A 15,584-nucleotide genomic window follows, 5' to 3' on the forward strand; every position below is an offset into this window, starting at 1 on the left:
CTTTCCCCGGCCAAGCGCCGAGAATCGGTCAACACGCGCACCCCTGCGAGGCCCCTCCGGCACCGCCCCATCTTGCCGTCCGGGTTTCCCGCGGAGGCGTCCAGTCCACCCCGCCCCGCCTCCTCCATCCCTTTTCCCCCACCCGCGCGCGCTAACTCCCAGCTCGCGGCCCTGATTGGCCGCCGCATTCCCGCTTTCTTGCCCAAACCGCCATTTTGAAAATCTTGTTGATTCTGAGGAGCGGAGAGCGCGGTGCGCGCGTCACGCTAGACCGCGGCCAGCGCGCCTTCTCTTTGGTGCCCACCGCTGCCCTCCCGAGCCTCCTTGTGCCCACGCGCGCCAGGCCCACGGCGGCCCGGACTTGCGGTAAGTACTGCGTCGGGGCAGGGAGGCCGAGAGGGCGCTGCGGGGCTCGCTCGCTCCGCCGCGGCCATTTGGACGGCGGCCTGGGCCGCGGGAGGGGACGCGGCGCGGCCGGGCGGTGGGAGGGGCAGCTGGGCCCCGCGGGTTCCCGCCTCGGGGATGCCCGGACCTCGGGCGGAGCGGGAGGGAAGCTACCTGGGGGGAGGGAGCAGCGCTGTTCCAGCTGCCACAGGAGGCAAATTTGAGGTCGGATTTTCCTCGGCCCCCGGCTTCCTGGAGCTGTTACGGGTCTGGTAAGTGGCTGGTGCCCCCGGTCCTTCCTGCCGGGGGCGAGGGAACCGAGACGTCTGGCTTCCGCCCGCAGGTCCACAGCATGTCCTCCTCGAGTCCTGCTGCGGAGGGAGAGGGAACCCCCGACCAGCCTGCGTCCGAGAAAGAACCCGAAATTCCTGACCCGAGAGAGGAAAGTGAAGAGGAGGACGACGACGACGAGGAGGACGACGACGAGGAGGAAGAAAAAGGTGGGGACCATGTCGTGTCCCTAAGTGATGGATTTAGCACAAAACAGGTTTTATTTTGCACTTTTTGCACTTAGAACACTAAAATCGGAGTGATTTTCAGCAAGAATGTTTGGGAATTTTATCCGTTTTTGTGTTTAGCCATAGCAGAAATTAACTTTGTGAATTCTGTTATTTTTAAAAAGTACTTACTAGCGTTGTTATAACCTATTTTGGAGTACAGTTGATTTCTGATCATTGATATACTTTAATAACCTTTCATCATTTGACAGGAAGTTTGTAAGGTTCAGGTCTGTTTTTAAAAACTCTTAGCTTTTGAAGTTACTAAGGTAATGTTTTAATCTATTGCTCATTTAAGTACACATCTTTTGCGTTTTGAAGTTGTAAGGTGTTTAATGAAATGACACATTCGGTTATTAATGCTAGTCATGGAAATCTTTTAATTTAATATATTTGCTGGACTTCAGCAGAGATTCTTTTAAAAGGCCTATGGGGAGTTTCACAGGGAAACACCTTCTCTGGTGAAAGCTATTGCTACTTGAGAAAGTAGTTAAATGTGAAAGCAGTGAACTGTGAAAGAAAGTTAAATATGAGCTCAGTGCTTTCTCAGTTTTGGTGTTGAAGGAAGCATTATTAACCATTATTTGACTGGAGGCATGAAACAGAAGAACCTTACAGAATTAAACAGTGCTGTATCCGTTTATCCAACATAGATGGGGCAGTGCCTCTTTGAAATGTGCCAGCTTCCTAAGATATTTCCAATCACTCTAAAATCTGTATTAGAGACCTTAACATTCTTTGATATTAGCCCAATCTAGGTTTCCTTAATATAAGGCTAAAATTCAGCTGAACTTGGGAGGAGGTTTGAAGTTTTCTTCCCCAAACCACGGTTAACTGTCAATTTCTTTAAGCCAAAACCAGTCCATGGTCAGGATTTTATACATACAATCTGGGAGATTACATGGTATGCCTTTTGTTTTTTTAAAGTGGTGGGTGCTCTAAGAAGGGAGCATGTCTACATTTAAGTACAAAATGCTTACAAAAAGTATTATTTTTTAATTATTCATAATACAACAACAAAATTGGCTGCAATATCTACTAGCCCAAGACTTTCTCAGCACTTTTCCTCCAATTTTTTTTAAGTCTTTTGAAGACAAGGTTTGGATTCCAGAGATGATGAATTTCGGCATGAAAAATTTAAAAATTCTCCCTGAGCAGTTTTATGGTTGTTCTAATTATTATTCTATTTCACACATTTTAGGTATTAATGGAACAACTGAAATTCTGAATGTTTTTATCCTACTTAGCCTTGAAAATTTTAACTCTACTACTGAAGCATAGGAGAAACAAGACAGTGTGAAGTCTGTGCCAAGTGAAGGGTGGAATTGACTTGGCAGTGGTTGGGGGTGGCCTAGTAAAAGATGACTCCCAGGTGTTTGCCTTTGGCAGCTGAGTGGATAATATTACCATTTTCTGGAAAGTAGAATTCATGGAGGTGAGCGAGTTTACAGATGATTATGACTTGTTTTGTATACATTGAGTTAGGTGCCTATAGGACATCTAGTGGAGCTTTTCAGTTGGCATCCCCATCAGTTGATCTGAAGCTCAGGAAAATACTGGACTGGAGATAGACCAGGACATTTTTCAGCTTATAGATGGTAATCTAAGACAAGCAAATGGTTTAAATCACTCAGTGAAAGAAAGCAGAGTGATAACAGGATGCTTTAGAATGCTTTCTTATCTCTTTAAGACTGGATATTATAGTAAAATAAGACTGGGTCTTATATTAATTTTTGTTTTAAAGACGCATTAGAGCTGATTGTCTGGCTAGGTCTTATTTTGGGGGCAACATGTTACTAACTTAGCAAATATTTTCATCTCTGTTACGTTACTTGCTTCTCAAAATCCTGCTCAGAAGAGTAATGTATTAGGTCTCTGTGCTTTTTGTACATGTTTATCCAATAATGTTAATATAGTCAAGCTTTTTGTTATTTAAGAAGTACTAATTGTTTTCCAGAAAAGAGTCTCATCGTGGAAGGCAAGAGGGAAAAGAAAAAAGTAGAGAGGTTGACAATGCAAGTCTCTTCTTTACAAAGAGAACCATTTACAATTGCACAAGGTAAGTGTTTATTCTATGTTCCTTTCATTTTTAGGGTGAAAATGTCTAAATATACAAAATGATTAGCAGTGTTTAATTTTTAGTCTTTACTAAGTAGTAATATATTATTGGTGTAATATTTAATTTACCCTATTAGAGCAAAAGTTATATGTAAATTATGCTGTAAATGTTAAATTAACATTTAAATGTATTAACACATAATGGGTATTTAATTTTATTATGGTATTTTTTTCTAGGAAAGGGGCAGAAACTTTGTGAAATTGAAAGGATACATTTCTTTCTGAGTAAGAAGAAAACGGATGAACTTAGAAATCTACATAAACTACTTTACAACAGACCGGGCACAGTAAGACCTTTTTTATACTTTTAACCTAGTAACATATTTATGTATTCAAATAGAAGCTTCACACTAGAAACATAATTTTAGTCCTGGAAAGGATTTTAGCAATCAACTAGTTCAATTTCCATACCATACTGAGCCATATATTAATACTTTTTCAATGATGTATCACAAGATACATAGCTGGATAGTACCAATTAGGATTTCAGTATCCAGGGCTCTTTCTACTGTAGTTGTTTTTATGCCAAACTGAAATGTCATATTGTGAAATCCAAATTGTGATGATTTACATGATCTTTAAATATATTAGAAGACATTTATATTTTTTTAGCCATTCAAAATAAATGATAACAGTTAATTGTATGTTATTTTGAGCTAGTATCTGATAAATTAGATGATAATTTGTTAATAGATTTGTTAGAATAAATCAGTGTTTCATTTTTGAATTATGTTATACGTTAGTCTTCTCTTATGTGCGTGGGATACATTCCAAGACCCCCCAGTGCATGCCTGAAACTATGACTAGTACCGAACCCTATATATTTTTTCACACACATACATATATATATACATAACCTATGATAAAGTTTAATTTCTAAATTAGGCACAGTAAGAGATGAACAATAATAACCAATAATAAAATTAAACAAAATGGTATGCTATAGTAAAAGTTATGTGAATGTGGTCTCTTTTCCTCATTGTACTGTACTCATCTTTCCATATCAAGGAAGCACTTTACGGATTCTCTTTGGCATACTGGAATTGCCAGCATCACTACTCTTATGCTTTGGGGCCATTATTAAGTAAAACAAGGGTTCCTTGAACTCAAGATGGAGATACTGCCGCAATTCATCTGAGCAGGCTGCTAAGTGACTAATGGGCAGAGAGCACGTACACTCCCTCCTTACCACGGTTTCCCTTTTCACAGTTTTAGTTATCTGGTCAACCGTAGTCCAAATATATTAAATGGAAAATTCCAGAAATAAATTCATAAGTATTAAATTGCATGCTGAGTAGCATGACAAAATGTCATGCGTGCTGTCCTGCCCAAGATGTGAATCTGTCCAGCGTATCCAGGCTGTATACCCCACCTGCTCATTAGTTAATAGGAGTCTTGGCTGGTTATCAGATTGACTGTGTTGGTCAGTATTGCAGTGCCTATGTTCAAGTAATGCTTATTTTACTTAGTGGCCCCAAAGCCATTCATATTTTTATTACAGTATATTGTTAACAATTGTTCTGTTTTATTATTGGTTATTGTTAATCTCTTACTGTGTCTAATTATATATTAAACTTTATCATATGTATGTACGTATAGGAAAAAATATAGTATATATAGGGTTCGGTGTTAACTCTGGTTGGTTTCAGGCATCCATTGGGGGATTTGGAACGTATCCCCTGAAGATAAGCAGGGGACTATTGTGCAGCGTGGATGCGCTGGACAAAGGGATGATTCACGTTGCAAGTGGGACACCTTAAGATTTCATTCACAGAACAGTGTACAAAACTTATAAATTGTTTATTTTTGGAATTTTCCATGTAATGTTTTCAGATGGCAGTAACCACGGATGGGGGTCTACTGTACTGTACATACAGCTTCAGTATTCCATGTAATTGAGGAAACTTTGCTTTGGGATTGTGCATGGGCAAAGTAAAGTTTCACATTGTTAAGTTAGAATGTCTGAGACATGGTATAATTTATTTTCATGTGTGTTCTCATTTGATCCTCACAGCAGTCTCATTTGCATAAGTCCCATTACTGTTAAATGATACTAACTTTTGGAGATGCTGTGTTCTTTACTTTTCAAAGAGTAAAGTCCCTGACTTTCTGATTTGGAAAGTAAATATTATGTATAACTTGTATTACTGAGAGAAACGATGTCTTTTTAAGCTGTAATGTTCCACATGCCTTCGTACTGTCAGATAACATTTAGTTGTGGTTTCATAATTACCAGTAAGAATTCCCAGATGGAAATTCACTCAAATTGTCATTTTCAAAAAATTAAGTTTGTAAGCTGTTTATAATGTTAATATTTTTGTAATAAATATAGTTTTCAATCATGAGTAAGAAATGTCAAATAAATCAATACCGTAACTTGGGAGACAGATATGAAAATAAAGTTGTTGGCTTTGAATTTTTTCTTGTGTACGTTACTGGGTAATAAGTAACAGTAATACTAAGAGAACCATTTTCAGGTGTCCTCATTAAAGAAGAATGTGGGTCAGTTCAGTGGCTTTCCATTTGAAAAAGGAAGTACCCAGTATAAAAAAAAGGAAGAAATGTTGAAAAAGTAAGTTATTTTTATGTTTTGGTTAAAAACATAAAAAAGAAAAAGTAAGTTAAAATGTCATGTTTTGGGTAATGTGCTTTGAATTTTATTTTTAAACATTTAAGTGTGACCACCCATACATTCTCAATAGACTGCCAATTCTTTGCTTTTAAGTGCCAAGATCTGATTTGTCTTCATAACTATTAACTTGGGAGGTTCATTACTTTCCAATAAATAGTGACTATCAAGATTATTGAAAACTCAAAGATATTTCTATTTCTTATAAGAGTGATACACACAGGTAAATCGTTCACACAGTCCAAATTTCAGAAGGTCTAAAGTGACTAGTAAAAACTCCCACTCGTCCCCTGTCAGCCACTCCATTCCACTTACAGGTAACCATTTAAACTATTTTGAAGATAATCAAATTGATAGAAACAGGGTCTTTAACCATAATGCAAGCGAGATGATATATTCTTAGAGCTGTTATTTATTAAATTTCTTGTCATTTAAGCACTCTAAATATGATTACCTGTTCCTTCACTGAAACATAATCATGGTAGGAATGCTGAGGGGAATATGTAATATTTAATCACAATCAGCCAGAAGAATTATCAAGTCCATGAATTTTATAGTATTGAAAATTTTTACATTATTTTCTATTGAATTAATTTAATTCATTCTTTTACTGCCTATAAAACTTAATTGGTAGATGGTGTTTTCAGTTTTTTAATAATCATATTTGGTTGTATTTTGTACACTAGTCAAGATTATAAAAAATACTTCCACAATTCAGAGAAACATTGGCTGCTTTTTTAATCTTTGTAGCTGAGCCAGTTTGCTTAGCTTTATATTGCTTTAGCCTTTATATTGTGGAGAATGTTGATAAACTTTCTTACATAATCACCTTGGTTTCTTCCATTTTCTGTTTCAGATTTAGAAATGCCATGTTAAAGAGCATCTGTGAGGTTCTTGATTTGGAGAGATCAGGTGTAAATAGTGAACTGGTGAAGAGGATCTTGAATTTCTTAATGCATCCAAAGCCTTCTGGCAAAGTGAGGACCAATTTATACTATTTCAGGAACAAATCCGTTATTTATAGCCTCTCCTTACTTTTTTTTTTGTGTGTGTGGGACAATTTAGTTAGCAGCATTGCTGTCAACATTTATTAATATCTACCTACAAAGAATATGCCTTCCATTGATATATCTGCAATAATTTCATGATAGAAATAACATAGAAGGCATACAGATATGTTCTCCCTTATTAGTTATAAAGAAGATAAGACTAAGAAAAATAACTATTAGATGGGACAGAAATACAAACTAAGAATCCAGAATTATATATCTAGAAGGCACTGGAAGAAAAAACAGGTTGAGTGAGGATGAAGTGTTGGGCTGGTGGGGGAGGGTATGTAACCTGCAATCATGTCAGGAAAGACAAAATACGGGTATATTAGAACTGAATGTTTTCTAGATACTGGAATAAAGTTACATAAAAGTGACATGAAGCTGACTTAAAAGTTTTTTGGATTGGGTTTCCAGAATCCTCAGTAGAGCCCAGAGAATGGACAATGTAAAATGGCCTTATAGTTTACCCTACTCTTCCTAAAATATAGATTAGTTTTCCCTAATTGTTTAACAACATCAAACTAAATGAAAATATCTATTGAAGTGTTATATAATATGACTTCACATTTTTAGTTTAAGTCTGTCAGCAAGTATTTTCATATTCATTCTCATTTTGATAAGAAATTGTGAAGCAGTCTAGAGGGCTAGGAGTTCAGAGGAACTCCATTAGTGAAGGGAGACGGTATAAAAAATAGAAACCAGAAAATAGCTCTGGACTTTGTTTTTGTCTGTTTTTGGTCTGTTCTTGGTCTGGGAAACAGATTGGCTGTTCTCCAGTCTGTCGTGTTTACCATTAGCTGGACAAGGACAGATAAAAGATATTTGTGTCATGCAGTTACAGACCCAAGAGTTATAGTGATTTTTTGGTGTTTCAAATTGGCTTGTTTAATGATAAGAGATTATCTTTCTGTTTTTCTAAACTTTTACTATGGCTATACCTCTACTTTAGAATTTTGTGTGTGACAAGTTGAACACTTCCCCAGGAGCAATTACTAAGTGCCTAAGTTATGAAAGATTGTTTATATTCATCTTTTCCTCAATGATTTTCAAATGTGTTGATTTCAGGACCCCATTACCCTCTTAAAAATTAATGAGGACCCCAAGTGCTTTTGTTTCTGTGGGTTATTTTGATATTTGCTCTATCCTAAATTAAAACTAAAAATTCCAAAATAACAGCCTACATGTTAACAAAAGTAGTATTTTGTATGAAAGATACTTTAAAATTAGCAAGAAGAATGGTATTGTTTTATGTTTTTGCAAATCTGTTCATGTCTGGTTTAAAAAAAGACAACTCTTACTTGCTTTTGCATTTCAATTTGTTGTAATGGAATGGATTGTTTTGCTTGAAGTATGTGAAGAAAATCCAGCCTCACAAAGGTATGTAGTTAGAAAAAGAAGGAATGTTTTAAAAACCCTTTCAGAAAATGTTGCATATCCTCCTTTGATAAAACACAAAAAGTCCATCTGCAGTGGTAGTTTTTTAAAGTTTAATTGTAGTGTGGTATCTGAAACCACGTTAATTAACTTGAACTTCTTACTCGTGTATGATTTTGTAATGTATGCATTCACCATTTGGGACATACAGGTTCTATATATTATGCAGATCTTCCAAATGTTGGCATATTTCATTAAACATTGTCAAAAGGTCACCATCTCATCAGAAAAATCTTTAGGTGTTAAGAGTTCATAGTAGTGAACTTTAATTTGCCAAAATTCCAATTTTTCAATTGCAATTTTAAAATTTATCATTGGAACTAAATAGTCAGTTATTTTCCTTGAAGTGACAGTCTTGTTCTTCATTTTTGAGAACATGTATATCAAAGACCCAAGTCCGAATAGGTATAGTTTTTCAATTCTGTTAAAAATGGTGTTCCATGAAAAAAGTAACCAGCTTAGGTCACAACTTAATTGTGCAAGTGTTTTTCCTTGAGCAAACCAGTGAACTTCAAGGTATACTGTATATTGTACCTTCCATTTTGTTACAAGAATATTCTAAAGACATACAGAAATGTACATGCAATTAATGCAATTTATATATACTGCTTCATGCAGTTAATGCAATTAATATTTATTGCTTCATCAAGGACATTACTAAATGAAACACCTTTTTTCCTTGCTAGTGTGTGATTGTGAGGAATAGGATTGCTAGCACCGTTTGCTGCTTCAACCTTGATTATTACTGAGGTACCAGCAGTTTTATCCACCTTTGCTTTTGCATAATCAGTACAAATGTCAACACACTGAAAGAGCAAATAAATAACGTCTCGTCTTGGTATTACTGTGAAAATAGTTTTGACCTGGAAGGCTTCTGAACAATTATCAGGAAAACCCAGGGTCCATGAACCACACTTTGAGAACCACTTTCTTATCCTTTCTTACAGAATCGAACTTTTACATCCATTTTTCATATTTGATTCTGTGATTTCTGCTTAATCTAATGGTACCATATCTTAAGCTATTTCCTATGCTACCACACACTTCCATCATTTAAGAAAAACACTATAAACTCATTAGGACTAATTTCTCTGTAATAATACTGTTGAATTAACATTGTTTTACTATCTTTTTGTACTTCTACTTGATTATTTATTAATCAAATTTTGTTTCCAAAAAGGGATGATGTTGAGACTGGATTCTGGTTAATAGATATAACTATTTTTAGAACCAATATAGGAAAACTAAAGCATTTGTATATTACTATTTTTTAATTAAACGCTCCTCATTTATTTTTGAAAGTTACGTTTTCTTGATTGGTTACCTGAATGATTTAGCAGCCTTTCATTTTTTTGTATAGCTTTATTCAGCATCCATTCCAGTTGTCATATTACTACTTCCATATACAGATTATATTCTTACTACCTGTGTCCGGTTCCTGAGCTGAAAAAGGGATGTCACATTGTTCTAATAACATTTGAGTCCTAGATTTCATATAGTGAGTAATGAGAGTTTAGACAGAGTTATCTTTCGTCAATGATATCAAAGAATTTATCTAAATGGATTTGTTTCTTGGTAATAGTTTATAATAGTAATAGTGTACATAACAAGGATGTCTATACATTCAAGGAAATTTCTTGTAGAGAACCCTTCTGAGAAATATCTTTGATCCACTAAAAATTTCTGGAGTGACCTACACTTAGATTGGCAGTTTCCCAGTCTGTAGAAGGGTAGGTTGTTTGGGCAAGTTAGAGGCTGTTTTGTGATTGCCTGAGAGCACAAGCAGCCACTTTTTCCTAATTTTTGTGTAGGTGACAGGACCGTTAAGAATGGATGTTCCTGGGACAGAAGAGACCTGTGGTTCTGCTAGTATCATGAAAGACGCTGTTGAAAGTTACTACTAACGTTTATACAATTGTATATCTTAAGGTTATATTACAGAAGTTTTCTTAATGTTTGTTTATGGCAAAAATAAAAACAAAAGATACTCTTATATTTCAGATATAAGTAATTTTAATTCCTTAAGCGTACTTTTCAGATCCTTTATGCAGGGTTATTTTATGGTTTTCAATTTCAGAAGTTAGCAAATTCTCTAAGAAAGGGTTTAAAAATTAAATTTGTTGGTTAGTATAATCAAATCATTTTCTTCACATGATCTAGTCTGCTTTTTAAATATGCATCTTTTAATTGAATATCAGAGTCAGAAAAATGCACTTATTTTGTGGTTCTTAGTTTCATAATTAACATACTCAGTACTTATTGCATATTTACAATCAATGTGAGAATATAATCCTGGCATTATTGAGTATAGAGCCCAGAGGTAATGTGAATATAAACTATATAGTTCATAAATTCAGGACTTGTAAAGATTTTATTTCCTTTATGGATGGATGGTTCCTCCCAGTCCTTTGATTGGAGGGCTCCCTAAAACAAGTTTCTCTGGCAATGACAGTGCTAATGCTTAAAGGAATGAAATAAATTATGAGTCTAACGCAAAAGACTGTCTTGATGAAGTGTACCCAGCTGTCTGAGCTTACATGATGTGTACTTGGGCTTCTAGTCCCCCATGCTAGAACGTAGAATGCATATTTAAACAGTTGTGAAGAGTTTTGCCTAGGTGTTTCGAATACACACGAAGGGTATTTGTTCAGATAAAAAGATTAATTTGACACATTAAGTTAAAGATGCATTATTCTCTCTAAAGCTGCTAAGCTTGGAAATATAATTTCTTGAGACAGGAACAAGAATTGAGAAGTAGTTTTCATAAACAGTTGATTAATTTGGAAATATAATACCTCATTGGTATTATCTTTATTTTATGCAGCCATTGCCAAAATCTAAAAAAACTTCTAGCAAAGGCAACAAAAAGGAACGGAACAGTTCTGGAATGGCAAGGAAAGCTAAGCGAACCAAGTGTCCTGAAATTCTGTCAGATGAATCCAGCAGTGATGAAGATGAAAAGAAAAACAAGGAAGAGACTTCCGAGGATGAAGATAAAGAAAGTGAAGAGGAGGTAAAATGTTGGTTTGTTTCCCCCCACACCCCATTTCTTTCCATGGGGAGAGGTAAATACTCTTGCTACATAATAGGTATAGCCAGAAAACAGATTCTAGGAACTATCAGTACCATATTGGTTGTTTTTAATTCCAAAGACAAAAATAGTTAAGTATAAATTCTTTCCCTTAAGCTTTCAGTTTTGTTACTATATCAGAGTGTAAGAGTTGGAAAAGTGAGATTGATGCGGACTGGATTTGAGCAGGGTCTTGAGTAGGTCAAATGGGAAGGGAAGGGACAGGGAGGAGTGCATATCCTGAACAGGAAGACAAAGGAACAGATTTTTTGAGAAATTTTTCACAGTACAGTAATAATTTGATGGTCTTGAATTATTTTAATCTGTTTTATGCAAAAAGCAAGGGGTTTAAGGACCACCATTTTTTCTCAACTCGGATTATTTAATGAAAATAACAGCATTTGAAGTTTATTTGATTGGTGGGCAAGTTTTGTATCACTAAGGGATGCCTGATGTTTTTTACTTGGGCACATCTTTGTAAAATTGAGAATATTTAATTTCCAAAGTGAAACTTCAGGAAGGGAAGAGCTGCTGAAGCATTTAAAGGGTTAACTTGATTCTTTCCTTGATGGGTGTCTTCAGTCAAGTAGATGGTGAGTACGTACAAGGAAATGATTTCCTATTGTTAACAGTGTTTTGGTAGATTACTTTGCTTTGGTGCCCCCTTCAGTGGTCAGAACTTGCTCTGTAATTTTGGTAATATACTACCTTGTCTTATTTAGGGACTGAATTAATGTGTTTGACATTTTGGGCCAAGATGATTCTTCATTGTAGAGGGTTGTATTGTGCATTGTAGAATGTTCACCCACTAGGTACCAGTAGCATAACCCCCAAACTCCAGTTGTGAAAACCAAAAATATCTCCAGACATTGCCGAATGTCTCCTGGGGAGAGCAAAATCACCTCCAGTTGATAACTACTGGATTTGAGAGTATAAAGATGTGGTAAACTCTGATTTTATATGTGTATATTTTCTGTATATTTGTCTTTAGGTATTTAAAATCCATGCTTGTTTTAATGTCAAATTTGATAAAGACTTCTATAAAGCTAAGTATGAAATGCTTCATAATTGAAAGACTTACAAGTATAGCAGGGTATTTCATAGATATCAATATATTTTTGGTGTAAAGGAAGATGAGTAATCTGAGCATTAAGGTTTTTATGGAATAGATTTTAAGGACATCTGGGAGGTAAATATGTTTACTTATATGTGAATATTTAATAGTGAAAATTTTGCAGTAATAGTATTCTTCATTTCAAGAAATTTTTGGTTATCTACTCTGTGTATTCACTGTGTTTTCTAAAACTTTTCTAGAGGCAGAATTAAAGCATAAAAAGTTGTCATAGAATATAAACACCTGATTTTTTCTTAGAGACAATATGAGTATGAACATGAGCTTTGGAAACTTTCTGGGTTCAGGACGACTTACTTTTAACTCTTATCAGATTCCAATCTGTAAAATGGGGATAATAATAGTACTGGACTCACAGGGTTGTATTCAAAGACTTTATTTAAAGCACTTAGAGCAGTGCTTGGCACAAGTACTATGTAATCATTAGCTGCTCCTATTGCCATTAGTTTTAGGGTGACCTTTTAGCATATATAGGATTTCTAAATCCAGTCATCCTATTATTAATAAAGTACAGAAGATTGGATTTAGAAAGATTATTCATTTTCTTACTTTTCAGATTATTGCGCCATTGTTTTAAGTGGAGTTAGTTGAAGTCTGTGAATATAGACGACCCCTGATTTATAACCATATCGGTTACTGGATAATGATCACAAGTAAAACTGTCAAAGCCTTTTTTCTACAGTGCCATAAATGAGGATCTTTTGCTTGAAACCCAGGTCAAATGATGAAAATAATTGAGGAGAAAGGCAAACAAAAATGCTTTTATGAACATCAAGTATATAAAGTTACACAATATAAAAGCTGTATCATAATGCTTATTTTCTACTTCAGTTTTTCTGCTTGGGCTGATACTGGCAAGACTTCATAAAATACAATGCCAGCAAAACCTGGACTGAGAAATGATTTCCCCCTTCCCCCAAATAAATTTTCCAATAAGCATAGGTATTATACTCTTCATTTCTTTAAAGACTGTTTCATATTTAGGGCTATCCTCAAAAACTACTGCTGATTCCATTTCTATGAAAAGCTCTGATTGCCTTTGAAAGCTAAGTGCTAGCAGGAGAAAAAGTGTTTCTATGGTAACTTTGTTTTTCTTTATGCTTCCATTTTTCAAGACTCAGTTAAGTGGAAACCTCATTAGGGACATCATAAATGGAGGTACTTTGGTCATTACCGTGAAAGAACTTCTTTTCTAAGAGGACATAAGGAAGAGTTGCACATTGATTGGGAAAACGGTGGATTGCCTGTAGATGGAATTTTTTTGCAGATTTTTTTTCACAGAAAATTACTAAGTTAATATTATGTTCATTTACTGAAGTGATTTTTTTCTTTGATAAATAAAAGCCTCTCCCCATTAAGATCAGCTTCTCATTCTATTTTAGGTTCTTGGAGTAAATAACTATGAAGACTAACTTACCTTTTCTTGTTTCCTCTGAAAATTAAGGGCTTTGGACTATATAATTTATACCATATTGCTGAAGTCTAAGAAATCTTACTGAAGCAAAACTCCAGTTCAAGTTTTAGTTGGCCAGTTACGTGAAGTTGAATATTATCATTCACCTGCTAATTTTCATATTTAGCTGAGAAAAAGTAGGATACTTATTTTATAAGTAAATTTATTATTTTTTAAATGTAGAACTGAAATCACTGAAAACTGCATAATTAAAACAACTGGCAGTTTTTTAAAAGTCTTAAGAAAATATCTCATATTTAACATAATTGCTAAGATATTTTGTGTGAAGTTCTCTGTACCTGTATCTTTCTATGATGTGCAGTGAGTGTTTCACAGCAGTTTTTAATTCTCTTTTTCTTTGGAATTAATGCAAATAAGGTTTTCTTCCTGAGAATGAATTGGGTCGTAATTGTTTTATAAAACAGCTGTTTTAAACTTCTTTATCATCTTGTCTTTTGGATATTTTCAGTTGAAGGAGAGCTATTTGGAACCAGGAAGAAACTGGTAGATGAAGTTTCTTTAAAATTAGAGAATAGAAAAATGACAGGTTTAGTTATTTGCTGTCAGCTTACATTGAAAATCATCTGGGTCCCATATTGAATTAGCATCTTTAGGGGAATTCTTCTAAAATGAACCAGTGAGATTAAATCATGTTTTAGGCATGTCATTCGGATACTAGACTTTAGACACACAGAAATTACTGGAGAGTACAGAGAAAAGAAAGGAGAAGCAGTGCTTCCCAGGTTGGAGGAAACAAGTCTAATAATTTTTTAGACCCTTAAAAGCATACTTTTTTTCCTTTTATCTACTACTTCTGTAGTTTTTGTTCCCAGTGTTTTTTATAACACTCTTTTCTCTAGAAAAAGGATAAAACTGGAATTTTACTTTCTGAGTAGAGAATTCTCCTAAATATTCTAATATGTATTGGGAATGTCGCCAGCTGTAAATACTTACAAACCTTACTAATAATGTCCCAAACAAGAGCTCCTTTCTTTCATGAGAAGAAGTCCATAGCCAAGCAGTCTGGGCCAGTATAGCAGCTCACGAAAGGTATCCAGAATTTGGGTACCATCTTTCTTTCTGAGCCACCATCTTTGTATGTGGCATTTAACCTCATGCTCACAAAATGGTTGGTTTATCTTTAGGCGTTGAATCCCTGTTTCAGATAGGAAACAGCAAAGGGCTTTCTTCTAGTGATATTCTTGCCTTTTTCTGCCCTGGAAGGGATGCCTTTTACCAGAGATCTCCATGCATATTGCATTGGCCAGAACTTGGTTGTGTAGTCACCTCTAGCTAAAAGAGAAGCAGTGAGGTACTTGCTTCAGCAGCACATATCCTAAAATTGGAATGATACAGAAGAGAAAGGTTAGCGTGGCCCCTGTGCAAAGATGACACGTGGGTTCATGAAACGTTCCATATTTAAAAAAAAAGCAGTGAGATCCAGTTGTTAGCTTTCCTGCCTGCATACGAGAAGCAAATAAAAAGTTGGATGTTGAGTAGGCTGTTGTACAATGTTTGCCAAATCAGAGAAACTTTCAGTTACAATTTTTGGTAAACATATTTGGACCATTTGGAAAATTATTTGGTAGTGGTAGAAGAGTGACTATGAAAGTTTTATTAGTCCTTAATTATGCTCTAAAAAAATAAAAATTACTCCCATTTCATAATTTGATCAGAGGGATTACAAAACCATATAAACTATTAAACCTTTTGTTGGAAGGCAAAGTTGAATAATCACTATAATAAAATCTATTT

General features: G+C 35.4%; 1 protein-coding gene and 1 non-coding gene across 3 annotated transcripts in view; both read left to right on the forward strand.

Moving 5' to 3' along the window:
* The first annotated feature begins 209 nt into the window (after window positions 1–209).
* DEK (DEK proto-oncogene) overlaps window positions 210–15,584 on the forward strand; it is a 28,682-nt gene continuing 13,307 nt past the window's right edge. The window contains exons 1-7 of one of the 2 annotated variants that reach the window (XM_033114798.1): window positions 210–366; window positions 728–884; window positions 2,899–3,000; window positions 3,237–3,346; window positions 5,537–5,631; window positions 6,545–6,665; window positions 10,999–11,187. In XM_033114798.1, coding sequence (XP_032970689.1) covers window positions 737–884; window positions 2,899–3,000; window positions 3,237–3,346; window positions 5,537–5,631; window positions 6,545–6,665; window positions 10,999–11,187 — 765 coding nt within the window. In that variant the 5' untranslated portion in view covers window positions 210–366; window positions 728–736. Of the gene's footprint in view, window positions 367–516; window positions 657–727; window positions 885–2,898; window positions 3,001–3,236; window positions 3,347–5,536; window positions 5,632–6,544; window positions 6,666–10,998; window positions 11,188–15,584 lie in introns of those variants that run through there. The other variant, XM_033114799.1, reaches the window with a different exon arrangement.
* Window positions 15,142–15,252, forward strand: LOC117027930 (U6 spliceosomal RNA). The gene has a single exon (XR_004424042.1). It is a non-coding gene; the product is annotated as a U6 spliceosomal RNA (small nuclear RNA).

The sequence above is a fragment of the Rhinolophus ferrumequinum genome, chromosome 9 (assembly GCF_004115265.2).
Source record: "Rhinolophus ferrumequinum isolate MPI-CBG mRhiFer1 chromosome 9, mRhiFer1_v1.p, whole genome shotgun sequence".
Taxonomy (NCBI): Eukaryota; Metazoa; Chordata; class Mammalia; order Chiroptera; family Rhinolophidae; genus Rhinolophus; species Rhinolophus ferrumequinum.